The sequence below is a fragment of the Anastrepha ludens genome, chromosome 4 (assembly GCF_028408465.1).
Source record: "Anastrepha ludens isolate Willacy chromosome 4, idAnaLude1.1, whole genome shotgun sequence".
NCBI lineage: Eukaryota > Metazoa > Arthropoda > Insecta > Diptera > Tephritidae > Anastrepha > Anastrepha ludens.
In genome coordinates this window covers 101,353,211-101,380,027 of record NC_071500.1, presented here as the reverse complement: position 1 = coordinate 101,380,027, position 26,817 = coordinate 101,353,211, and the positions used below count along the sequence as shown (strand labels likewise).

The 26,817-nt window shown below is 38.7% G+C and overlaps 1 protein-coding gene across 14 annotated transcripts in view; it reads left to right on the top strand.

The window, feature by feature from the left end:
• The window catches only part of LOC128860394 (poly(rC)-binding protein 3), a 192,025-nt gene that overhangs the window by 62,261 nt on the left and 102,947 nt on the right, over window positions 1-26,817 (top strand). For 9 of the 14 annotated variants that reach the window (XM_054097902.1, XM_054097901.1, XM_054097900.1 and 6 more), the window contains exons 2-3: window positions 11,959-12,681; window positions 12,796-13,363. In XM_054097902.1, the coding sequence (XP_053953877.1) occupies window positions 13,283-13,363 (81 nt within the window). In that variant the 5' untranslated portion in view covers window positions 11,959-12,681; window positions 12,796-13,282. The remainder of the gene's footprint in view (window positions 1-11,958; window positions 12,682-12,795; window positions 13,364-26,817) is intronic. The other 5 variants (XM_054097895.1, XM_054097893.1, XM_054097891.1 and 2 more) reach the window with 5 other exon arrangements.

The window sequence follows — 26,817 nt, the reverse complement described above, 5'->3', positions numbered from 1 at the left end:
GATTGAAAGATAGATGTTCTATTATGCACATAAAGGGTGTATCGGATTTTTAATTGAAATAAAACAATGAAAATTCAAATTCATTGGGCAGTCTTTATTATTTTTGTGTAGAGGAACCATTCATGACATTTATTTCTTAAATCTCTTTCAAATGTTGACCGCAACTGCGCGGTGAATAAGCCATACGTAAACACCAATTTTGCATAACTCTCTAGAGGGCTTCGGTCGGTGTAGCTTGAAAGACTTTAGTAATGTTAGCTTCCAATGTCTCAATCGAAACTGATTTATCCACAAAACATTTAGAATTTACAGACCTCATTAAAGAAAAGTGCAAAGTTGTGATATCACACGATCGTGTTGACTAATTCACTGACCCACTGGTCCGAGTCGAGAGAAAAATCGCTCACCGAAACGACGACGCAGTAAAGCCATTGTATCACAGGCTGTATGGCAAGTAGCGCCGTCTTGTTGGAACCGAATGTCGTGGAGATCACGGGCTTTAATTCTCGGCATCGAAACGTCATTTATCATGGCGCGATAGCGTTCGCCATTCATTGTTACATTGGCGCCAGCCTCGGCTTTGACAAAATATGGGCCGGTGATTCCTCTAGCCCATAGACCACACGAAACGTTTGTTTTCAATGGATGTAAGGGCTGTTCTGGAATATGAGCCATATACGGGCTTCATCGCTGAACACCATAACTTGGCCTGAGCGCGCGATGAACACTTTTTACAGAGCATCGGTTTGCCTAATATAATTGTACGATTTGTAAACGTTGTTGAGGCGTAGCTGTATCCATGATGAAACGCCAAGGAATACCAAAAAAAAGTGTGTGTAGCGTAGTAACAGTAACAGAAGTGAAACTTTCAAGGCAGACAAAGAAAGAGGGGAGACCCGAGAGAGAGAGAGAGAAAGAATATACACCTAAATAAATTCAGAACATTTGCAGAGAATACAAATAGACAAAATTTACAAAAAACGGAGAAGGTTCGACCGGTGAAGTAAACGCCGGACACGAACCGTGGCAACAACGCGCACTACTGCGAGCGCTTATCACCCGCATAAACGCAGCGATTCCAGGACCGCTGCAACGGCACAAATTACCGCAAGGCAATACAAATAAAGCCGACGCCGCAATAGATAGCACTTTATAGTAAGCACAAGCCACTAGCCAGGAAACGGAAATAAGCGCCAAAAAGAAGGCACAAAAAAAAACAAAATCGCCAAAAAAATTGGGACCAAACACGCCCCAAACACGCCCCAAACAGTAGTCACCAAGGAAATATAACGCCAAAAAGTAGGCACCAAAAAAGTAGGCACCAAAAAAGTAGGCACCAACAAAATTGGGACCAAAAAACGCCCCAAACAGTAGTCACCGATGAAATATAACGCCAAAAAGTAGGCAAAAAAAATATATTTCCTTCAAGTTTGCACCAACAAACAAGCGCCAAAAAGTAGGCAGTGTTATTTCTCACTAGAAATTAGCAACCACAAGGAAAACCTCAGGAAAAATAGCCTAAAGTGTATCTAAGATATATATAAGGTATAGCTCGCTCTCTCTCTCCATTTCCTCTACGTTAAATTTTTTTTCTCTCTCTCGAAAATGACCAAAACGTCGCATGGCCTTGAAATTCAACTCTCCATTCTCGCTCGTCCATCGACGCCTAAGAAATTCCACTTAAAAAAATGTATTTGCTGTATTCTGTTTGACCGTTATCACGCTTCATCTGTCAAAAACCCTCTATTGGGGAAAAGTATCTCCAATCTTATCACCCTTTAATTGTCTTATGAGAAGTTAAGAATGCGAACTTTTTTTCAATTTTCGAATACAAATTTTCTTTCAAGCTTCTTCTTACAACATATAAAAAGAATCATACGTTGGTCAAATGACATTTACTTTTTTTAAGCAACTTCTAATTTGTCCACGTAGGCCTGTGCTCAGAATAATAACGGTAATAACAATTATCCAGTTTTAACATTTTTTTCTGTTTCATTTTATTTTCTGAGCATTGCTCATTCTACAACAAAAACCCATACAACTCAAATTGTAATCTTTGTATGAAATTCAACAAAAACCAAAAAACAAATTTAAACTTTTTATTCAGAATCTAGTCAATTTCTGGGTATGCAGTTTTATAGCCCATTAAATTTTAGTATCACAAAGTGTAAGTTGGCGCAAAATTCTCGTTGATTTTTGACAGTTTTTTTCGCTGAGCTATTGAACATTTTGTCCATATAAAAGGCATTCTTAACACCATAAATGATTATTGATAAATTATGTTGAACACAGGTGTAGAAAGTGCGAGCTTGCATGTAGGGTATCGCGTTGCTCAAGCCACAAATCAATAGAAAATTACGGGAAACGTTTTTTAATAGCCGTCGCCCCGCCCGCATTAAATTTTGGTTGTGAAAATATTGGCCTTTGTCAATACTGGTCGGAATGAAGCTTAATTTTTTCGCTTGCAAAGCTGCATCATTTGGTTCTTCAAGGCGACGATATGCAGAGCAGAATTTTGATAGTCTAACAGGAAAGTGGGAAGTAACTCTGGCCTGCTAAACTAAACACTGAGCGGCGTAGTGCGCCTTTTCAAACGCGCTGTCGCACCAGTCAAATTTAGTCAATTTTCACGCTGGTTACTATTTTAATGAATTTTTTCTCAAGGCCTCTCAAAAGAACATTAATCCGGTATGTTACATTGCATTCATATTCATGTACGTGCAAGTATTTGTATCTCGTTTGCAGTGTCGCTGTCTGAGTGCGTTAATTTAACATTGTTTGTGATTTAATTTGCCACTGCAACCATTTTAATGCAAGTACAAAAAAAAAATAAAGTTCTTCAGTTATTGATAATAATGAACCCTGGCGTCGACAAGAGCAGCATGGTAATGGTGTAATGTGCGGCAATGAAATTAAATCAGCAGATTAACAAACAGTGCAGTGGAATGCTTACACTTTTTTTTTCATATATGTATTTCTTCCATCATTTTAATTTTTTACATTTTTTTTTTTTTAATTTTTTTATTTTACCTTTTTTTTTGTGCAACCACTTAACTTTTTCCCGCGGATTGCGTTGCGAAAGTGATACATTTTTACTCATTATTTTGCGTGTAAATAAACAGATGTGCGTGATTTTTTCCCTGTGATCATTGCAAATACATGCGCATTCACACTTGCATACATGCGTACATATACCAACATGTGTTGCAAAAAAGTTAGCGGAATAAGTGCCTGTAATGAAGTTATATATAGTACGAGCTTACAAATTTATACGACAAGCTGCACAGGCAACAGTATTTTGCTGAACATTCGTTTTTTAACATATTTACATATATACATATCGATACGCATACATGTGTGTGTAGCCTCCTTTAGGTACCCTGCAACCCTGCAGGAAAAAGCCTAATTAAATTTGTCAGCAAATTAGTAAATTGTTTGTTTTTTAGATAAGAAAGTTTAAGACTCACCTGAGGACGCACCAATACCTCGCGATAATTTGAGGTGTATGTATAAGTAGGTGCTGATGAATATACGAGGTTCTATTGAAAGGGGTTGTATTACTGGCGCGTATTGAAGTTATGTTTAGTTAGTAGCATCTCTTGGAAAAACACACATCAAATTTCAGCCTGATCGGTAAATTTCCTTGCGTTTAGCATTCGTTTGAATTATAGGAGGCTAGTGATTTTCCTTTTCCATCACCGAACAACATTAAGACGCACGCCACAAATAGGAGAAGCAGCTCGGCCTAACATCGAAAAATTGTGTAAGTGCCACCGGCCGCCGTAGCCGAATGGGTTGGTGCGTGACTACCATTGGGAACTCACAGAGAGAACATTGGTTCGAATATCGGTGAAACACCAAAATTAAGAAAAACATTTTCTCAATAGCGGTCCCCCTCGGCAGGCAATGGCAAACCTCCGAGTGTATGTCTGCCATGAAAAAGCTCCTCATAAAAATATCTGCCGTTCGGAGTCGACTTGAAACTGTAGGTCCCTCCATTTGTGGAATAACATCAAGGCGCACAACACAAATAGGAGGAGGAGCTTGGCCAAATACCCAAAAAGGGTGTACGCGCCAATTATATATATATATACATTAGGGTGTCCCTTATATGACAAAAAAATAAACAAGACTGAGCTAAAATAGAAACGACGGGGATCTTTGTTCTGATAACTTCGAGTTTATTTATGCAAAATAGTCCCCTCTGGCCTCGATACACTGTTTGGCGCGATCTAATGGCTTTTCGAAAGAGTGTTTCAAGTCAATAACCGGAATGTCCTTCAAGATGTCGGTACAAGCCTTTTAGACGGCCCTCACGGACGCAAAACGTTTTCCTTTCATATCCAAATGCAATTTTCCGAATATGTAGAAGTCATTAATAATAATAATAATAATAATGTAGAAGTCATAGGGAGCCATATTAGGCGAATACGGTGAATGATTGTTGGTTAAAATGCGATTACTAGTCAAAAAGTCAGTCACCGAGTGGATCGATGAGATGGTGCATTATCATACAATAAGCGCCTCCTTCCTCCTTCGCGGTATTGAGGGCGAATTCGACGAATGCGACGCAACAAACGCTTCAAAACGCCAAGATAGAAAATCTTATTGACGGTTTGACCCGTTGGCACGAACTCCTTGTGGGCAATGCCTTTGGAATCGTGAAAACAAATGAGCATCGACTTGATTTTTGACCTCTCCAAATGCGATTTTTTTGGGTCGTGGCTCATCTGGGGCCTGCCATACGGCACTTGGACGCTTAGTTTCAGTTTCATGTTGGAAACTCCACGTTTCATCACCTTTTGCAATGTTGAAAACGAAGTTCTCGTCTTTTCTCGCCTCTTTAATGAGGTCTTTCGAATGGTGAATTCTGAGCAATTTTTGGTCCTCAGTTAACTTGTGCGGAATGAAACGTGCGCAGACCTTTCGTAAGCCCGAGTGATCAGTTAAAATGCGAAAAATTAGAGTTTTGGAGATATTCAACTCGAAATCCATAGAGTTCGACAATGATTTCGGTTCATTTTTTTGATAAATTTACGAACAATTTGGATAGAATTTTCGGTGATTACTGGTTTTGGGCGGCCCGTGTGTTCATTGTCATTTACGTCCTCACAACCACCACTGAGACGTGTAAACCACCCATGAGCTCTGGCACGAGGTAGACAATCATCGCCATAAACTTTTTTCATCTGTTGAAATGTTTTGGTAAACGTTTTACCGATTTTAAAACAAAATTTGATTTTAGCTCGTTGTTCGAAACTCATTTTCGTACCGATGACACAAACATACTGACACTTTAGACGCAATAACTTCGCTTCCACTGAACCGAATGTCACCACGCTTTCACCACTGGAAGTCAGCTAGGGATGTAACTTCCAACGTCCTAACTCATTAAAAAGATGGTGCCATTAAAAACATTTTTATGAAGCCAGTCTTGTTTATTTTGGACTTCACCTTGTATGTGTATCACGACATCCAGCTCACGCCTCAGCAGTTGTGTTCGCAAAATCAATGGAAATAAGGTTCCTGCCCGTTTTGCACCGGGAGGAATAAGTGGGATTCTTCAAACTTTGCTCCTTCGAATTTCCCAAAATACTATGCGTTGAGAATATAAGGCAGAATCTGATCGATCTAAACGTCGACTAAGTTGACCAATTTGAAGAAATGGCTGGCGGAAAAAAGATTTTATTCAAACGAGGAGGTGATTGCAGAAACGAATTGCTATTTTTCAGACTTGAACACATCCTACTATTTGGAAGAGGTCAACAAACTAGAACAGCGTTGAATGAAAAATATAAGAGTAGAAGTAAACTTTGTCGAAAAATGAAAAAAAAAAGTTTATCCCAAACAATTTTTTTGTTTTTGTTTTTGGGACTCGAATCCACAGCCTCTGGGATGGCAGGCTAGTGCTCTCACGCTAGACTACCGAGGTCGCAAACGATTAAATAGTTTTTATTTTTGCACTTCAAACGACCCTGGTATTTATTAGCAAACACCTATGTCTAAGTCTATCATGAGAAATTGGTATGTATTCGACCTCATGGTATTTTGTGCCATCTACTCGTCATAATACCTCATCCACACCCAGCCACCTGAATAGACTTTAAGATGAAACTGGGTTGGGCTGAGCGTATGCACCTTTCTTTCAGCTGATTTGTCTAATTTTCTTCTCGCTATCACATTCGAGAAGAAAGTGTGTTGATGGAGCTTCTGGGGATTGGTCAGAAGTCAGTCGCCCATATCCCCACCCCTGTGCAGATGGTTGTGATCAATCTGTATTCATCTGTGAGAATGTCAATGGGACGTTCTCAGTTTGTTCCTGTCCCTTGCAAGAGTTATGAGTTGCTTGAACCTTTTTTGGTGCATAGCCCCACAATTTGATGCCGGTTTATCGCTCGTAGACTTTTCTCTTCGCTTCTAAACTGAAAAGTTCATTACCAGTATTTTTTCCCTACAGGGTAGTTGTAGGAAATTCGCTGCTGTCGATGCATTACTTCTTGTCTGTTTGTAGTCGAAATGCATTTTTTTAATGGTAAACATACGATTGTGCGCGTCTGAGATTTCGCCTCGTCGAGCATATACAACCGACCAAAAAAAATGTTTTTTTTTTTTAAATTACAAAGTCCTTAATGCATTGCGTTAATTTTATTTGAATTTACAGACTAAAATTCCTTTGCTGTTTTTTGTTTGTTATTTTTTTCTTTTTGATGTCTACATTTGCTTTTTATTACAGTTTTTCTGTATAATTTCATTGGTGTGTGCATTTTTTTACAAATAAATTTTTTTTTTTGCCTGCATTTTTTACTCGGCTGCATTTCTTGTTGTTTTTTGGTTTTTGCTTGTATTTTTTGTTGTTGCTGCCGCTTTCCTTCAGCATTCACTTTGTCATAGCATTGTACTAACGTTTGCATTCCTTTAATCTATTCATAGAAGGTATAATGCGAGTACTGGTACTTGATGCAATGCATTAACGCCAGGAAATGAGAAAGCAAACGCCGGAATTTTTTAATGATTTTTCTTTTCACGAGAATAGCAGAATAGCGTACATCGCCTAAGCTTTAATGTGCTTTCTTTCTTTCTGTCTTTCTTTTTCTAATTTCGCAAAGGGAATATACTATTTCATGTCAAAATGGAGGATGTGCAGGCTTGAGAATTTCAAGGGTTCCTGTTCTACTTTATTTGAGGGATTTTAGCCGTATTTATCAAAGCGCGTGCGGCACTAGTCGTTTCTTTCGCATCCTCATAGCGCCAGTTAGAAACTCCAGTTTAAACCAAGTCGAGACCGACTTGATCACTCGGTCTTTTTAACGCCAAGAGGCTTTCCTCTACTCCTGCGACCACCAAAAGGAGCCTTCAATAGTTTGTCGCTCAATTATATTATAACACAGGCGACACAAAGCGCTCGATTTTCAGAAACCGGAACTCGATTTTGAGGTGGTTCTGAATGTGCTGGATTTGTTTTTGAGTAGATCCCGCACTTAACTTGTTTGAGGTATTAAGGCTTAAAATTGCAGGGCACGCGATTTATGCTATATCACGAAAAGTTTTTTTCTAAGTAACCGTACCACAAAGTCAGCTATTTGCCCTTCAAACTGAATTTTCAAATACACAAAAAAAAGTTATTTGTCTATGAACTAACCCCTGTTGAATTGGAAGTATTTACATAGCCATTTTTAAGCGGTTTGATTTATTTTATTCTCTTTATACGAACCTTACAACGGTAAGTACTTCGCCTCATTTAAAATGGTGGTTATTGGGTGTTTCTTTAAGCGTGTAAAACGGAAGTGAAAAAAATATTTTTTATTTTTGTTTTCTGTATTTTAGTTATTGATGCAAAGTTCGTTCAAAAAGTTGTCAGGCTTTACAAAATGGTCTTCCAAAAAAAGGTATGTCGCTGGCGACATGGATTCCGGGACTCACAGGTGTCTGAGGTTCTTGATTCTTGTTCAGTATGAATGTCGTTATCGTATGCACTACCATCTTAAAAAAACGTTGAAAAAATGGCGGACGTTCAAAATGAAAAACCATTTTTTGACCCTTTTTTTATTTTAAAGGTGCGAAAAAAATACTAAAAATAACGATAACGACATCAATTCTACGTAATTTAAATTTTATTTCATCAAAATCGGTTCAGTAGAACCGGCTATATCTGTGCCCATTGTCCATGTGAAGACCATTTTTTGAAGGCTGAGAAGTGCATAACTCCAGTTTGAGCTGTTTAAATGTTTCATCCACTTCTTCAAGCGTTGAAAAACGTTGCTTTCGTATTTTATTTTTGATGTTCCTGAACAAAAAGAAACCATTGGGACCCAAGTCGGAACTGTAAGGTGGATGGATGACCTATTAATTCGATCTCTTTAGTGCTCAAAAACTCTCTTGTGTGAGCTGATATGTGAGAGCTCGCATTGCCTTGGTGAAGGATGTGCCTGATTCGTTGGTTGGTTTTCCTTAATTCTTCGAAAACTTCTGCCAGAAATGGTTGTGTGTCAATCAGAATTGCTAGTGGTACAGTTCCGACAAGACTAGATTTTTCGAAAAAGCAGGCGGCTATTTGCTTTGAAAAACTTTTGTTGGCTTAAGCTCACCTTGGAACTCCACCCACATTGTCGGTTCTGTTTTGTCTCCGGCTCATATGCATAGATCCAAGATTCGTGATCTTTAAAGATGTCACAGACGTGCTGAATTTCTTCAACATTTGTTTACACCAATCGGTACGAGTTCTATTTTCGACGTTCTCACGACAGTCGTTTCTGCGTTACCGGAACATCCCGGATTTATATCGGGCAAGGACTGTCACTCTAGAAGCACTTTGTCTACATGTAAGAGGAATGGTGATGCTGTTACAAGAACATCAACGACAGTCCGTTTTTGGTCGATTACCAACGTATGCGGTATCCAACAAGAACTAATCTTCTTCACGACCAAATGTTCGCGCAATATACAGCTCCTCTATTTCCAAAGGTGTCGCTATCTCGCGATATGTCAGATGAAGATCTTGTGTTATCATTTGACGCATTGCATCGAGTGTTTCTGGCACAACAACCATTTTAGGACGGGCTTCACGAAATTCATCATGTAAGGATTCACGGCCACGTTTGGCCGGTTTGTATATACCAGCGCTTCACAGTAGCTAAGTGTGATGATTGAAGACCAAAAGTCGAAGTAAGTTGATCAATGCACTCTTGTCGCGATAGTCCACGTCCAAAATCGTAATAAATAATCGCACTAAAATTTTAACGAATTAATTATATCTTTTGGGCGAGTGAACTTTTCAACTCGCTGAAAAAATAAGAAATAAAGCGCGTAAGTGAGAATGTTATATGCACTTTTATGCTCAAAAATACCAAACTGTTATTACTATTAAAGGAACTCAAATTGCGGCTCATCACATATAGTGTTAGGTTAGGTTGAAGCGGTTGTCCTGTGGCACACACTCAGGCTCATAGCTCATTGTGATGCCGCGTCGGGAACTTGTCCCTAGCTCTCCTAACACCAGTGCATGCATCTTAAAAACTTTAGAGTATCTCTGATTTCTGCAGAACTGAGATCCTCCAATTCGTTAAAAAATGTGTCTACCTAAGCGGTGAATCTGCGTTTGGACAGAGCAGGACAATGGCACAGAAAGTGCGAGATCGTCGCTTCCTCTTCCTCATCTAGACAACTTCTGCAAAAGTTATGTGTTTGAACACCCATCCTCTGCGCACTGCCCGATGAACTGGCTCTGCAATTACCCTGCCTTTAAGAGATGGGCGGTATTACATGGCTACCCTGGAGGTTGTCGACTGTTTTGTGAGGGATCTCATCGCCGCCTGGCTATCAGTGAAAATGTAGATATCCTCTCCAGGTACCAGTGTCGCGGCTTTCATTATTGCCATCAGTTCAGCCTGAAAGACACTGCAGTAGTCGGGCAGCCGAGAACTGAAGGAGATCCTCAAATGTTTGGAATATACTCGTACACCTCCACCCATACTACTCTCGAGCTCTGAGCCATATGTGGATGGACTCTCGCGCTGTCTTACATCGTCCTTAGTGTTGCAAAGGCGCAAAATATGCAAGGCAACCTACGCATTGCAACCAAAATTAATGTGCCAAAACGTTTTTGACTGGCTGTGTAAGATTACCCAAAACCCCAAAAGATCGCACAAAATTGAAATGGATTAAATTTTTTCGCGCTACTTTTTTTTATTTTTTATTTTTTTGGATTGTCTTCAATTTTCTTATAATCCTCAACGCTCTTAATGCTTTCTAAGCTGCCGGAAGCATTTGCAAATCCAAAGCGATTTAGCCACTTCCTAGCGCTGCTAACTGTCGATGACAGTTTCTAGAGCGTACTTCTGCGTATGTATTAGGACTATGAATAAGTTCGTTTCGGTTTTACAACAGATGGCGTAACTTGATTATTATTCCATCGATCCACATTTCCAAACATTCATTGGAGAGCTACTGTCGTAAGGCACAAACGTCAGTATAAGTTTTTTATTTGAAGCGTAAACAACAATATTTTTACCACACTTGAAAATGTCGAATTTCGTGCCAAATAATGTGTTTTTGCGGGGAATTCTTCTTCATTATTTTAATATGAAGAAAAAAGCAGCCGAAAGTCATCGTATCTTGGTGGAAGTTTATGGTGAGCATGCTCTATCTGAGCGAACGTGCCAGAAGTGGTTTGCACGCTTTAAAAGTGGTGATTTTGGCTTGGAAGACGAAGAACGCGAGGGTGCGCCGCCAAAGTTCATGGATACCGAATTGGAGGAATTGCTCGATCAAGATCCGGCTCAAACGCAAGAAGAGGTTGCAAAAACTTTGGGAGTTGATCAATCAACCATTTCCAAACGTTTAAAAGCCATGGGAATGATCCGAAAGGTAGGCCATTGGGTGCCGTATGAATTGAAGCCAAGAGACGTTGAACGCCGTTTTATGGCATGCGAACAACTGCTTCAACGGCACAAAAGAAAGGGTTTTTTGCATCGAATTGTGACTGGCGATGAAAAGTGGGTCCATTACGACAATCCACAACGTCGGGCAACGTATGGATACCCTGGCCATGCTTCAACATCGACGTCGGCGCAGAATATTCATGGCCTGAAGGTTATGCTGTGTATCTGGTGGGACCAGCTGGGTGTTGTGTATTATGAGCTACTGAAACCGAATGAAACGATTACGGGGGATGTCTACCGACGACAATTGATGCGTTTGAGCCGAGCACTGCGAGAAAAACGGCCGCAATACGCCGATAGACACGACAAAGTTATTTTGCAACATGACAATGCTCGGCCACATGTTGCACAAGTGGTCAAAACATACTTAGAAACGCTCAAATGGGATGTCCTACCCCACCCGCCGTATAGTCCAGACCTTGCGCCATCCGATTACTATCTCTTCCGATCGATGCAACATGGCCTGGCTGACCAGCACTTCCGTAATTACGATGAAGTCAAAAAATGGATCGATTCGTGGATTGCGGCAAAACCGACCGAATTTTTCACAAAGGGAATCCGTGAATTGCCAGAAAGATGGGAAAAAGTAGTAGTAAGCGATGGACAATATTTTGAATATTAAATTTGTAACCATTTTACGTCAATAAAGTTTCAAATTTCGAAAAAAACCGCACGAACTTATTCATAGTCCTATTATGTATGCAGGTATGTGTGTTTTTGGTACTCAAATTAATTATGTGCCAACAAGGAGATCAACCGCAGAAAGAATTTGTGAAATAACAAACGACCTTTCTCATGCACTTACGTCGTACGCACCCTCAAATTAGCCTCGTCTCTTGCAAGTGCACACATTTTTGTAACAAAAAATTAATCTGTTCATAGTTGACATTTGACAGTATTTTATTATTAGCTTTAGTGTGCATTTATATACGTATTTATGTATGTATTTGTGTATGTATGTTTTATTAGTAATTAATTATCACTAATGAGTGTCTGTCTCTCTGCCATTCCTTTGTTGCAGGATTTTTGAGGAATTTCTCTACGCTCAAGTACCACGACCACGTCAGCGCGCGCACTCAACCGCCAAACTCAATAGAGCCAAAAGAGTATTCACAAGCAGGCACCTATACATCCCGCGGTATTTTTGCTGCTGAAAATTTGTTGGTTTTTATGTGTTGCGCTACGTTTGCAAGCGAACCACTCAGCGTGTGGAGGCCAATAAAAGCGGCAGCAAGTTCAAATAATTAAAAACTAAATAAACAGCAAATTACTTCGGTTAATGATTAACTGAGCTGATAACATTCGAGAGCCGGCAAGGAAAACAACGTTTCGTTTTGTTGTTTCGTTGTTTCGTTTTTTCAGTTTTCTGTTTGTGTATTGCGCTCGTGAGTTCAATCATCCGCAATCGTCGAGCAGCGCGCAATCAACCAACTAACCAGCCAATCGACCATTGAAAAATAAATATTAAATTAAATTAACAATAACAACAAAATACAAAACACTGGTGTAGAAAAAAAAAAACACAAAATAGCTGAGAAGTGGCGAACAAAGTGATTAATGTGCATTTTTTTCTCAAATAAATCAAATAAAAATATTGAAGTAATTCAAAGTGAAAAAATTACAATAAATACATAAAAAATCGATTATTTTGTAAAAATTCTAAGTAAACAGCCAACTCAGCATAACTTAAATGCAAATACACACACACACACAAGCACACAACCATTTACTAGATACATTCAATGTAAGAGAGCTTAAGTAAACGTTAAAAGATACCACCACCAATTAATTAATTCATTAACTAATTAACTTGTTTTTACTTTTTTTTTTTCATTGTATTGTATTTTTGCTCTATCAGCACCCCGCGTTTTATACATACAAACAAACTTCCATACGTATATACGCGTAGAGGAATGCAGTGCAACTCAAGAAGAAATTAAATAAAATACAAATTCTAGGTATTTACAATTTATATATTACAGGCAGTTAGTTAAAGAAACATAAGAAGAAGAGGCAGCAGCAGCAACAGCAGAAGAAAAATTAAAACAAAGTAAATAAACGCCATTAAAAAAAAGGTTGTTTAAATATAAGAAATCAAGCAAACGGCAAGCGAAAGATATTGTCTGCTAAAAACGGAAATCTCAACCATATACTCGAACCGCCGCAACCCCCCCGCCCCCGCAACTAAATCAATAGTGAAGTGTGAGTGTAGCGGTGAAATTTGCAGCGAGTGTAAAAAAGGTGAAAAATAAATTAGCAACATTACAACCGCAAATACCACAGCAGCAAGGAAACCAATAACCGCTAAAATAACAGCAGCAACCACAACAACAACAAAAGCAAATATGGAAGACAATAACACAAGTACGCCAATGAAGACCGACGAATCAGTCACATTAACAATCAGGCTTATAATGCAAGGCAAGGTAAGTCGATCAGCATTTATCCGATATGCTTATATGTCTAATTAAATTTGTTTGCCTGAATGCGGAATTGACAGAAAGAAAAAAACACAAATGCAAATGAAATACTTGAATAGAAGATTTAAGGCAGTGAATGCATTATTTAGCTGCAAGTAAGTAATTTAAGTTCAGCTGACAAGTAGCAACTATCAGGTCAGTCCATAAGTTCGTGCGTATTTTACCCATAATTTCACTTTTGTACGATTTTTGCATACAAAAAATTATTCGCGGAATATAACGGAACTATTAATATTTTTTTTTTTTATATATTGTGCATTCAACAAGTGATTTTAATTGCGGATAGAAACACATGTTGTATAAAAATAAAATGGAATCTTCGAAAGCGCAAAAGAGGCATATTTTGTATTTTTTTTTATAAAAGTGGTAAAAATGCAACAAATGCTGCTGCAGAAATAAACACTGTTCACGGAGAGGATACCGTGAGTGCAAGGACTGCGCAAAAGTAGTTTTCAAAATCCCGAAGTGGTAACTGCGACGTGGAGAATGCCCCACGCGCTGGTCGTCCTGAAGTCTTTAACTCCGACGCCTTGCTCGAACTCGTGGAAGCTGAGCCATATTTGACAGTCGCTATGATAGTTCATAATAATTCATCGCATGGAATAGTTCACAGGCACCTGGTTCAGTTGGGAAAGGTTTCAAAGCTGGGGAAATGGGTTCCGCATAGACTTTCGTCGCCACTCAGCAGAGAGTGAATGTGTGTTCTCAGGTGCTGCAACGGCTTGAAAATGAAAGCTTTTTGAACCGTATCGTTACTGGTGTTGAAAAATGGGTGCTTTACAATAATCCTGTTCGCAAACGACAATGGTTAGATAAAGATGAAACACCAGAACCGACCCCTAAAGATGGCCTTCGCCCCAAGAAGATTCTCGTCTATTTGGTGGGATATGACCGGTATTGTTTATTATGAACTTCTGGAACTAAACCAGACGATAACTGCTGATTATTATTCCCATCAGCCGTCAAACCTGAATGAGGCACTTAAAAAAATCGACCGTCTTTAGTGAATAGACGCAAAGTTTTGTTTCACCACGACAACGCAAGACCTCATACCGCAAGGCAAACATTTGGCAAGCTGAACGAGCTCGGATGGGAGCTAATGCCGCATCCACCATACTCTCCGGATATTGCACCTTGTGATTATCACCTTTTCCGTGGACTTCAATCTCATATGAGTAACAAGAACTACTCCTCAAAAGAAGCTATAAAAATGGATATCGAAGCGTATTTTGGCTCCAAGGACAAAAAATTTGTTGAGCAGGGAATTAAAAATATGCCTAAACTTTGGGAAGACATTGTAAATAATGAAGGAAAATATATTATTGTTTAATATATACTTTAAACATCTTTTTTATTAATTTTAAAACCACCTTTAAAAAACGTACGAACTTATGGACTGACCTGATAAATTGAAAAGAGAAATCTCGCTGGCAAATATTGAATACAACACATAGGCGATTTTTGTTTGTTGAAAATTAGCTTTTTTGACGTTGATGATAATTTCCATCAAGAAAAACGCAATCATTCCAGCGCCACTCGAATATTTCACTACCACTTTTGTAGAAAAATTTATATTTTGTCTCAAAAATGATCTCAGTTTCAGCGATAACCTCTTCATTAAAGTGAAATTTCTTACCGGCGAGCATTTTCTTTTTGGTCTGCGAACAGCCAGACAGTAGTCGCTGGAAGTCAAATCTGACGAATACGATGGATGTGGGACCAAATCGTAGTTCAATTCATGTAGTTCTGCCATTGTTTTGATTGATGAACACATTTTTTTCTTTGCCATACGTGAACGTTTCTTTGCAATTTCGTTGACGACCGAATGCTCCAATAACACTAATATAATATTCACTGTTGATGGTATTTCCCTTCTGAAAGTAGTCGATGAATATTCTCAAGATAGTCGGTAGTGAGATGGAAAATGACTAATGCGTCATCAAAATTGCCGTCGCAGCAATGATATGTCCTGAGACTAAAAACTTCCCCCTCATTTGGAACCTTCGCCCACTCTGGAATCGCTTTCGCATTCCTTCAGAGTGGCGTTCTACCTTCCAACAGGTCCCGCTTTTTTTTCCGGAGAATTCTTCCCGCGAAACCACTGATTATCTCCCCCGTTTCGTCGGTACTTAGCATCTTGTCGATTTGACATTTTCAGTGGTTATGTCACCGACTGTATTCTCCAGCGTTCGATATGCATTAGAAGAATGTGTCTTTAGCGTCATCTTCGGCAGCATCCCCGTTTATGCATGTGGGATGTTCACTTTTCCCTATTTTGAACAGGTATTTCTGGAAATACCCGTGCCCCTAAATCATTTGGGTTATATAAGTTCCTACTGTTCCATGTGGCGACGTCTTTTATAAGCCTAGCCGTTCATCTGCCGCGTGTTTCGTTAATCCAGCGGTCTTGCCATAGCCTTTCATCGCGTTTCATCTCCTATTTCGCGCGCTATAGGTTTGCTAACTCTCTCTTCCATTCCCTCCTTTAAAGCCCACAACTTTTTCTTCTCTAAGGCTAATAAGTCTACCGGTATTGAACCGCTTATTACTTGAACAACTGGCCCAGATACTGCGCGGTAGACGGACACAACTATCAGGGCTGTCGTTCGTTGTACCGATGTTAAGCGCTTGCATCGGTGCTTTATCCTTAGCGCATTTGCCCACAGTTCAGCTCCGTATAAGAGAATGGACAGCGTGGTAACCATCATTATTTCCCGTTTCGTTTAGGTTGGGCCCCATTTGCTGGCATCAGTCTACTAAGTAGGGATGTTATCTTAGCTGCTTTCTCTGTTACGTCCTCTTTTTTTACCAGTAGCTTACTCTTGTGTTCAGTCTTATGCCTAGGTACTTTGGAACCTTTTTTGGGTTTATCGTGTTTGAGAAAGTTTAACATAATAAACACAACTTAAATGACATTAATTACTAAAAACGAATACGAAAAGTTTTACAGCAAAACTTTACAATTAAACTACATAAATAAATTATGCAAGATCTGTTGGTGGCTTTCTTTTAAGCCGTCTTTGACAAGAGGCCTCTTATATTATCCAGTTCTCTGCTCGCTATCTCTCTGCCCGACTCACTTAACAAAAAATTTGCATGTGAAGCAAAGTTATCGAGTAAGATTCGCCGCTAGCGAGTGCGGTTACACCTCATAAAGCAGGGATGACTCATAAAACTGGCTGGCTCACAAATAAATGTAATTTTATGCAGCTTTATTCCAAGATATGTTTATTTATACGAGTTTCTTCATCTATTCACCACTTGTTAGCGATTCGAGAAAAGAAGAGGCCTTATTTCCTATGTTCCCTACATTTCGGAGCCTTCTCTCTCCTCGCGGGATTTGTGTGCGTCAGTAACCTGCTTTTTTGGCTTGTCACTTCTATCGACCTCAAGATCCCAATGAATATCAGCATTAGGTATATACGGCGATGCATTAGTCTTGGTCCTAAGTATTCTAGATTGGACTCGTTGCAGTATACTTAAGTTTGATGCCGATGAAAAAGAAAGAAGTCCAAGAATAAAACATGTTTGCATAACTTTTTGCTAAATAGAAAAAAAAAATTTGAGTAATCGAAATCTTCATTTTGACTTTTACGCGCTCCTCTAGTGCTTGTCTGTTAGTATACTGCAACTGTCTAGTTCAGAAGTGTCAGATAAATTTGACGCCATTTGCAAAAATTATAAAACTTCCAATAGGGCGATTAGTTTTGTGCCACTTTGTATTTTTGGACTAATTTCGAAATTTTGTTAGTTAAAATTTTATTTAAATAATCTAATTAAAATCAACGGTGTTGCGTAATTTTTCCATTTTTTTCGCGTTCTTTTCTTTTATATTAGAAGAGCTTATTGAGGCGAAAATTCTATAAACTTTTCGGCACAATTTAGTGTGGCTTGAATTAATATACTTGTAAATATAACAACTAGCAAACTCTTTAGACTACGCATTAAATAAGACTGCTCGGAAGCCGTTCGAGAAACGCCGAAATCAAATGTTGATGCAAAATTCATTTTAAGAAACAACTCTTTTGAAAATCAGAAATTTGAAAATCAGGATTCATGGTTCATAGCTTAAAGCTGCATCGTTTTTGAGAATGAGAATAACGATTTATGGTTCCTAACCTAAAGTTACACTATTTTTGCATTAATAGCCCAAGCAGTCCATTACACAAAGGCCAATATTCTATTTTTATCCCAGTCTTGCTCCATAGACGATTTTCATTTATTTTTATTAAATTTTCTTCGAGTGATTTATTCGAATAATCGTTTACAAAATGACCCAAAATGATCATTGATTGCGAAGAAACTATTTATACGTTCAGCACACATACTTAGTCGCACTAAAGTACATGAACATGTACGCACACATGTTTCTCTGTTATCCCTGCAGGGAAATCTACCGGCACACAATTGTCGCATTTAGAATAAGTTTGCCTAGCGGAGGAGGCTTATGAAATATATTATAAGGCGCACACTGCTTTTAAGCAATGAGAAAAATCTCCGAATTTATGTAACAAATAGTTGTTAGATAGTAGTTACAGGAGTGTGCCCGCAGGCTGAATAGATGTGGGCTCAGCATACTAGACAGTATCTCACTGCACCACAATAGCACCGAACGGACTCTAGCTAACCGCTCATGTTACTCAAAGACAAATTTTGAACTCGTTTGAGATCGTATTCAATAATTTTTAATAGTATTCGAGTTTAGAAAACATATATTTTACTAAGAAAATTGAGATTAAGTTAAAGCTAGCAGTTTAGCGCAGTGAAGTAATCTCGTCGTCATCTCATCTAACGAAAGATAGAGAAAACATGCTGTTTTATGCCCAGGTAGGTTCAGATAGAGAGAGAGATGTATTAGATGAGTAGCGGTGCGCGCCTCAAATGCCGGACATTCGTTGAGTAAATCAAGCTCGATTCTGGATAATTCAGTGTTTAACCTGCTACAATAACCTGAGCGTATTCGTGTACGGTTCTCACGAGGCATCTGAAGCTCTGCAATGAGTGGTTGGACTCCGATAACGGCATTCGGGAAACGGGAGTGCATAAAGGTGGTAGGAGACTCGTGGCGAATGTTGTTAATAGCCTGTCTGTATACTGAAAGGTCCATTGGTTATTGTGTATTGGTCTGGATCTCGTCAGTCAAGTGATGTACTCGTAAATGTCTGCTCTCGTGCCTAGGAGGCAGCTCAGTGGTTGTCGAGCATAATAGTATGCTCCTCTAAATGTTTCTTACTAATCGTTGACCATTACGTTATTTGCGGCTGGAGGTTGACTACGACTTCTGGCTATTTTCCTGCTGTACGATTTTTAAAAATTTTCTAAAGGATTAATAAATAAAGATAATAAATATTTTCGCTTGATATTTGTCAACTGCTAAGTAACAAGAAAAAATTTAATATGTTTAAGTACTCGTTCGGCTCTGGCGGCTAGGCGCTTGAGATTCCTTAGCGTGCCCTTTGGGAATGACTTGAAAAAATTCTCCAGCCTTGCTGGATGGCTGTAGACGGGTTTGTCTCTTCCCTAAATCCTTTCACAGGTAGTGGTCCACATTATGGTATCAAAACGCACGTAAGTGCTACTTATAGTGTACCTGGGGTACTCTTGCCATTCTACCTACCTACCAAGTACTTGTTCTTTCGTTTGATTCTGCTCTTGGTGTGCCCCGAGTTAGCTTAGCAAGCATTGTAGAGGTCTTCTGATTGCGGGCAGAGCCTCTAAGACTACCAAAGCCTCCATGGGGTGGAGGTGTGGCCAATATCAGACCGTTAACCGGCTCTCAGCGAATTTGAAAGAATCAGCTGATTGGCTGACGTAATCAGGGTTAGCGATTAGCGGGTTGTTTATGAAAAAAATGAGGTTGTGTTGGTGATATATGAAAAAAAAAACAACACAACCTTCGCTCATTTTACTTCGTGGCAACAACGAGTGTGTGAATGCGTGTGAAATAAGCGAGTCGAATTCGGCTGCCGATTACTCCTGTGACGTGGCAGCCGAAATTACTCGCACAGTTTGGTTTTTCATCATAGTTAATGGCCAAACCTGATAAATCTATCATCGTTGCAAAGCCTCAAATGTTCTTAGTGTGGAGGGGTCTTAACCGGGTACTGTCCGCTGGGAAGCCATGCGGTGAGACTCAACATTACTTCGAATGGCTATTGCGGTGAATATCTAGTGAATGATTGTGAGATAATCGACATATACTGCTCAATTGCACTGTTTTAAGAGCTTGAGATTCAGATATCTCGCACCAGGCTATCTATCAGACGTGCACGTTAACCACTTCTGGAATTTTCTTAGTAGTACGCAGCGCATCCGCAATTCCTCCTCGTCATTTTTCTCTTGCGCCTTTATCTTCCGCTCCCATTTTTCTTTTAATGTTCACTACAATGTACAGATTCCTAGTTACTCATCCGTGTATGTATTTTTCCCTATGGAGCAACCATCCAACCTAAGCCTCTTTCAACCGGTCACTCCCTCAGTGGCTGTCGCTTTGCAGAAAGCTCATCAGTTCTTAACCGCAAATATTTTCCCTGCAGAGCTCGCCTGGTTCAGTGGTAAGTTGATGTATGTGTATGCGTATGAGCGTGTGCATGTTTGTGCGTGTGTGTGTGTTATCTATCACATGGGAAGCGCATTTTGCCGCTGTATTAGTTGAATTATTTGTGTCCTCGCGCTGCACATAACTTGAGTGCCTGCCAAAAACACAATTATTCTTAGGCCCTCGACGTACATACCAATGTATGTAATCGCAATTGCAATCGTCGATGTCGTTGACGTGTTGTCGCTGTTCATTACACGATGACAACAACGGCATAACGACAAAGACGCCGTCGCTGGCACAGTCGAGAGTGTAGTGCTGCCGATACTTACATATCGGCCTGGTAGAAAGCAAATTTTGGTGGGGAAGGCGGGCGTATTGTTGCTAGCCGATGACTGCAGGCGATAGCAGCTATGTAAAAATGTCATTTGTAGCTCACTCTTCCCCTCGAACCACACGTCAAATACTTTTGGTGAAGCTTTTGCCAATTCGCCAAAAATTATTTTCTACTTTTTATCCTGTTCTTATTTATTTTTACTTTATTTTTGGTAAATGTAAAATTAAATTTCTTACTGCAACTTACAAGGCACTCAGCCGCATTCAACAACAACAACAACGAGTCGAACTGACCACATAAATTTTGCGCGTCATGTCCACTTTGTGCCGTCAGCCAATACACCTGTCGCCGTGTTTCAAATGTCTTTTGGGGGAAAATGCAAAACATATTGCGAAATGAAATGCACTCAAATCTACCCTAATGCGATTTTCATGGTAGGGTTAATTAAAAATTAGCAGACAGTACATGAAAATATACTGCTTAGTAAATCTGTAGAAATGTGATAAATTATAGAACCAAACAAAAAACAAAAAAAAAACATAGTGGTCTGAGTGACGACTTAGCACTCGCAAGGTTTTGTTGTGCAACTATGACAGGAATCGAGATAGAATTATTTTAACAAATTGCATGTGCGCTATTAATTTTAGGTATCTCCAATGCAACATTCGAATTCGCATTCGTATTTGTAGTCGTCTGCATACGCACATCCATTTGGTATTCGTATTTGTTCGTAGCTGCTCAGGCCTTATTCGTATTCGTGCTCGCATTGGTATTGCAACTCGTATTCGTATTTGGATTCGTATATACTAAGTTGACTTATTTGTTTCTTATTTAATTGTAATAATTTTCTTATTAAAAAAATTCATTCTTCCACAAAAACCATATATCATAAATCCATATTTCAAATTCTGTGCAAATTAAAAAAAATATATAAAAAATTCACACTTTTTAAGCAAATTTTTTAGAAAAATTCGAGTATGCAGTTTTGTAGCCTATTATATTTTGTTATATTGTAATAAAGTGCAATTTCGCAGTATCTTAAAAATTGTGTTGATTTTTGACAGCCTCTTACGAACTGAGTTTTATTAAGGCAATTTTTCAATTGGAGCCACTTTCGCCATATATCAGATCAGAGTCTGTAACTGGAGTCAATTTATGGCTACCATAGGTAACATCCTCCAGCCAATACACATACATATGTACACCTCCTGTGGAGAGGCGGATGATAATTCAGAGTTTTTGTCCAGCATTCGCTTGACCGGAAAGGCGCACTATTAGCTCAGATGTATTGATACTGGATCAACTACATTATCTATCCCTCGACAAAGTTCGTAGTTCAATCGAGCATTTAGGAAAGTTTGAAATCTTAGCAGAAAATCAATGTCAGTCATATCTCCGCAAAACGAAATAAATCGCCTCGGAAATATGACAAACTTATTTCCAATGTTAATGTTGTGTAGCCCAAATAGTGCGTTTATTGCAAAGAAGTCAAAATCATTCATTTCCGTATGAAGCGCATTTTCATATCGACGGCTATATTGATAAGCAAAAAATTTAAATATAGGAAATGTTGCTGGAAACCCCATTTCAAAGTCAACGGTGAGTGCTACAAAGGCATGATAAGCGATTTTTTGTGACAAAAAAATCAAAATTTTTTTGACTTGAATGCTATTTGGCTTTAGCAGCATGGCCACAATCGACCTTTTGCGCCTTACACTCGGTAAACTTTTTATCAGCTGTCTAGGCGATTTATGTTAAATTGGCCACCTCGGAGCTGCGATTTAACGCCATTCGACTTTTTTGGCGGGACTCCGTGAGGGTCCAATGTTATGCAAACGATCTATTGACGACTCAAGTCCTTAAGGCGATTATCGTGCACGCCATTCGCCGAGCCAGCAAGCGTCACTAAGGGAAATCGTCACTTTTGGGAAAACTAGGTTTTACGTAATGCGTAACTGCGAAGTCAGCCGAAGCTAGCCACACCAATGAAATCGTGTTCCATAGATATAGAGGCAATTTTTGCTGTTACGAATAAATTTTTTATTTATTTGTTTTTTATTGACTTTTTTATTTTTTGTTTTATTTTATTTTTAGTTTTTATTGGCTTTTTATTTTTTTCACAGTGATAAAACATAAAATAGCGGTTGAACTGTTTTAGTTTGCTGAAACCCATACCTTGTTCTATATATACAATATATCGAGGGTTGTAAAGAATTGAAAACTTTTCAAAAACAATGCTCATACGATTTTTTTTTTTACAATACATCGAAAAAATGCATTCATGCAAAATGTATTGGAACTACACAGTTGAAATTTCAAGTCAATCAGTCAAGATTCGTTTGAGGTATGAATCTGAGCGATTTGAAAAATTTAGTTTCGAGAAAAACGCCTTGAAAGATTTCTGTACGGTAAGCTTACTAACTTAACTGGCAACTACAACCGATGGACGCTCTTGGCCGCTACCAAATTTTGGCCCAATCGCGTTTGCATTGCGCGCGTTAACGCTAGTTAGAAACACCAAGGGCGGCCAGGTCGTCGTCGGCTTGGATTTTCCAACGTAGATCAATAGACTTTTTTTGCGAGTTTCACCAGTGCATTTCGAAAAGAGCAGCGTTATTGTCCATCAGCTCAACGGGACCAAGCCAGCGCAGCCGTTGAATTTTAATCCGCTAACCTACGTCGATGTCGGCGTACAGCTCGTGGTTCTTATTTGATATGGATTATTCTCTCAAATCCAACCATAGATCTTGCGCAGAATTTTTCTCTCGAAAGCTCCTAATAACCATCCATTAGAGTTCGTCAATGTCCATATAGTAAGACCAGGAGGATGAGTGATTGATAGAACTTTGTTTCGTGCATCGAGAGAGGGATCTACTTTTCAATTGCCTACCCAGCCTAAAGTAGCACACGTTGGCAAGAGTTTCGGTTATTATTCACTGGATCTCTTGGCTGACGTCGTTGGTGGTATTAATGGTGGATCTTGGGTGGGCAAAGCCCTTGACTACGCCGAACTCGTAATTGTCAATCACAACCTGCTGTCCAATACGCGTAGACTTTTTGGTTATTGACAGATGGTACTTTATCTTGCCCTCGTTTACCGCAAGACTCACTACGGTACGGTAAGCATCAGACTTATTTTTCTCAATTTGTCGAATTGATACAGACTCCTACCATTCGGAAGTGCACAGCTTCGAAACCACGGGCACTTAACAACAATTTATAAAAAAAGTTGACTTGACGATCGCTCCTCCGGCTGACAATTGACAATGGTAAACCTCCGAGTGTATTTCTGCCAGGAAAAAGCTCCTCATAAAAAACCGTCTGCCGTTTGGAGTCGGCTTAAAACTGTATGTCCGTCCATTTGTGGTAGAACATCAAGCCGCGCAACACAAACGGAAAAAGGAGCTCGGCCAAACACCCAAACTGGGTGTAAGTACCAATTATATAAGTATATGTATAGATACATATGTACATCAAACTCCGGGAGGTGCGCCAAAATTGGAAATATTAGCATGGGGAATAAGTTCGTAGCATTTTAGCGAAGACTTTTGTTTAAACAAAAAACCATTAGTTAATTATATGTTCGCCATTGCTGTTTACAAGCTCGTCCTGTCTCTCGACCGATTTGTTCTAGCCGTTCCACCAACAATCGGCTGGTATGGTGTCAAAAAAGTTGTTGGGCCAGTTTTTAAGGACCTCTTTGTTATCGAAGATAACTCCCTTCATTTTATATCGTTTTGACAAGGAACTGCAAAGATGGTAATCGATCGGTGCAAGGTCCGGATAATACGGCGGATGCTGAAGGCCCTCCTGTTCGAGCTCTTGGAGTTCGGCTTTGGGGGCCTGGCGTTGCCGTGAAAGGTAATGGTTTGATCATGTCGATTAGGTCTTTGCAGTCAAATAGTCTCATTCACGCGGTGTAGCTGGGCAATGTAGATCCCCTTGTTGACCGTGGCATTGCTTTCGAGCATTTCGCACTGCACCATACCCACCTAGTACCACCGTACACATATCATGATCTTTCGATGCCGTAACGATTTGGAACAAAAAGCACTGTTTATCACCGCGTTTTGCTCGATGGCGTTCAAGATGCTTAGAAGCGATTTGATGACGGCTTTCTTTGTTTTTTGCGTTGAGCTCGTGAGGCACACTTCCGCTGCGGGACCATACGTCCCGACGTCAAATTCGCCATTTTTGAACTTTGTAAACCATTTTCGTGCTGTAGACTAGCCTATGTCGCTTTCTCCATCCACGTCGCAAGTGTCCCGAGCTGCTTCGGTAGCTTTTGACCTCGATGAAAAGCAAAGAAGAGCAGGTGTGGAAAATGTTGGTTTTTGCCTCCTGTGCATTCCATTTCTAAGCCTTAAAACTAATAGAAAATTAAAAAACTCAAAAATACAATTAACACAGTTTTGTAGAGCAGAAAGAGTTCTAGCGAATGAATACTTACCCTTTGCTGAAGAGCAAACAAATCTTTGTAAAATAAAAGAAAATATAAAAACGCTATGAATTTATTCCACAATCTAATATACCTAAGACATATTTCCTACCTTGTTTGAGATTCTTGAGTACGTAATTTTTAGGCTATTAGGACAGTTTTTAAGCAAAAAAAAAAACTTTTTAAAATTTTACAGTACTTTAATGATTTCCCGATCATCTTAAATCCAAGCCAATGCTTGCTAAGTAACAATTTCAAAATAATCCTTTAATTTCTTGAGGAACTGTATAAGCATATTCCTTGTCGGTTTCATTTGCGTATTTTCCATGTCAGTCCACACTTCCGTCACCTCCACTTCAAGCCCGCAAATATTCACAAAAATATAAATTAAAAAACATTAAATACAATTTGAAAATATTATTATAAAGAATTAAATAAACAATTTACACAACTTTCTGCTATTTGCTATTGTCGACTTCATTACATTTATTAGCTCCGCCTTGTTAGAGGTCTCATGGCAAATAATAAGCAGGAACACTTGCACAAACTGCGCACACCCAACTCGCCTGTCTGTCCATTAATTAAAACATGTGCTATTTTGCTTTTGATAATAATTCATTCACCCATTCATAATTTTATTGCTTTACTTGTTGTCTACATCATTATTTTAATTTACCTATTTTTTATTTCGGCTACCTTTTGATTGTTTTGTTTTTTTTTTTTTTTTTGGTGCCTGGCGTTGACACAATTCATGAGCGCTGACTCGTACAACTGGTTTCGGAGCATTTTTTGTTGTCTTTTTTTTTCTTCATTAATTATTTTTCTTTTCGTTAACTCATCTTATTTGTAATACCCACTTGACGACTTGTCGAAATATTGCAAACAACTTCGGGAAGAGGCTGGGCTGGTTGTTCATTTTTAAAAGTTGTTGGTATTATCGACATTTTTGCTCTTCAATAAACGTCAATATTAATTTTATCCAGTTAATTGCATTGTAGTATTTAAAAGTTTTAAGTTACGATCATAAGTCAGCGAGACTCGTTAATCGGCTTAGACTAATAGGCGATTTAGTTGTAGTTTTTGATAATCGACGTTCATGCCTTCGATTCGTGTGTTAGAGGTGTTATAATGCCGAAAGCTACAACTATCACACATTCTGTCAAAAAAGTGCCACGAATTGGTCAATTAAATAGGAAATATTTTTTACTCATAATAATTATAATTAGAATGAAATAATAAATGTATGCAAATACAAAAAATACAAATCTCGCAAGTCTACAAAATTTATTTGCTTTTCAGTTTTTGTTTATTTTATTTTACTTTTGTTTGTATTGTATATTAATTAGAATTTTTTTTTAATTTTTTGAATAATTTGAATTTTTTAGTTTTTTTTTTTTGTTGCTTTTTTAACATGTGACTGCTTTTCGTTGTATTTTTAGCTGTTGTACAATTTTGAGATCCAAAAGCATCCATTGCGTTTGGATTTTGGAAAAAGTGGGGGTAAAAACTTCTCCAACTTTTCCCAAAAACATGACTTGACCTCAGAATTGTGCTCAGTGCGCAAATAATCATCGGAAACCAGTATCTTATCAAATAAACCCAAAAAAAGCCATGTATAAATTTATATAAAAAATTGTAAACCGAATTAACGAAGTTTTAAAGTTTTCTTCCGCCTTATTGGATCCGCCATTAGGAAGTTTCAAAATCAGTTTTCATATACGTAATCAGAAAACTCATTAAAAATTATACGACAAGTCTTAAGGGGTTATATACCTTGTGGTCCGGTGCAATTAGCGAAAGTTGGGTTTTTTTTAAAGATATGTAGCAATAATTTTATTGTATAAAAGTTTTTATTATTGGATATTACAATGTTTAAAGAAAAAAAAAGGCTTTGTTTGTGTAAAAATATTTAAAAATGGCGGAGTTATGGCGTTTTCCCCCAAGACCCTTTTTTTGGAAGAGGCTTGCGGTGGACGCGATTCAAGTCCACCAAGTCAACTGAAATCAAAAAATCGAAAAGATTTCATTAGTATAGGGTTATATCTTCTTAGTGAACGATCAATATATTAAATATTTTGATTTTTGTG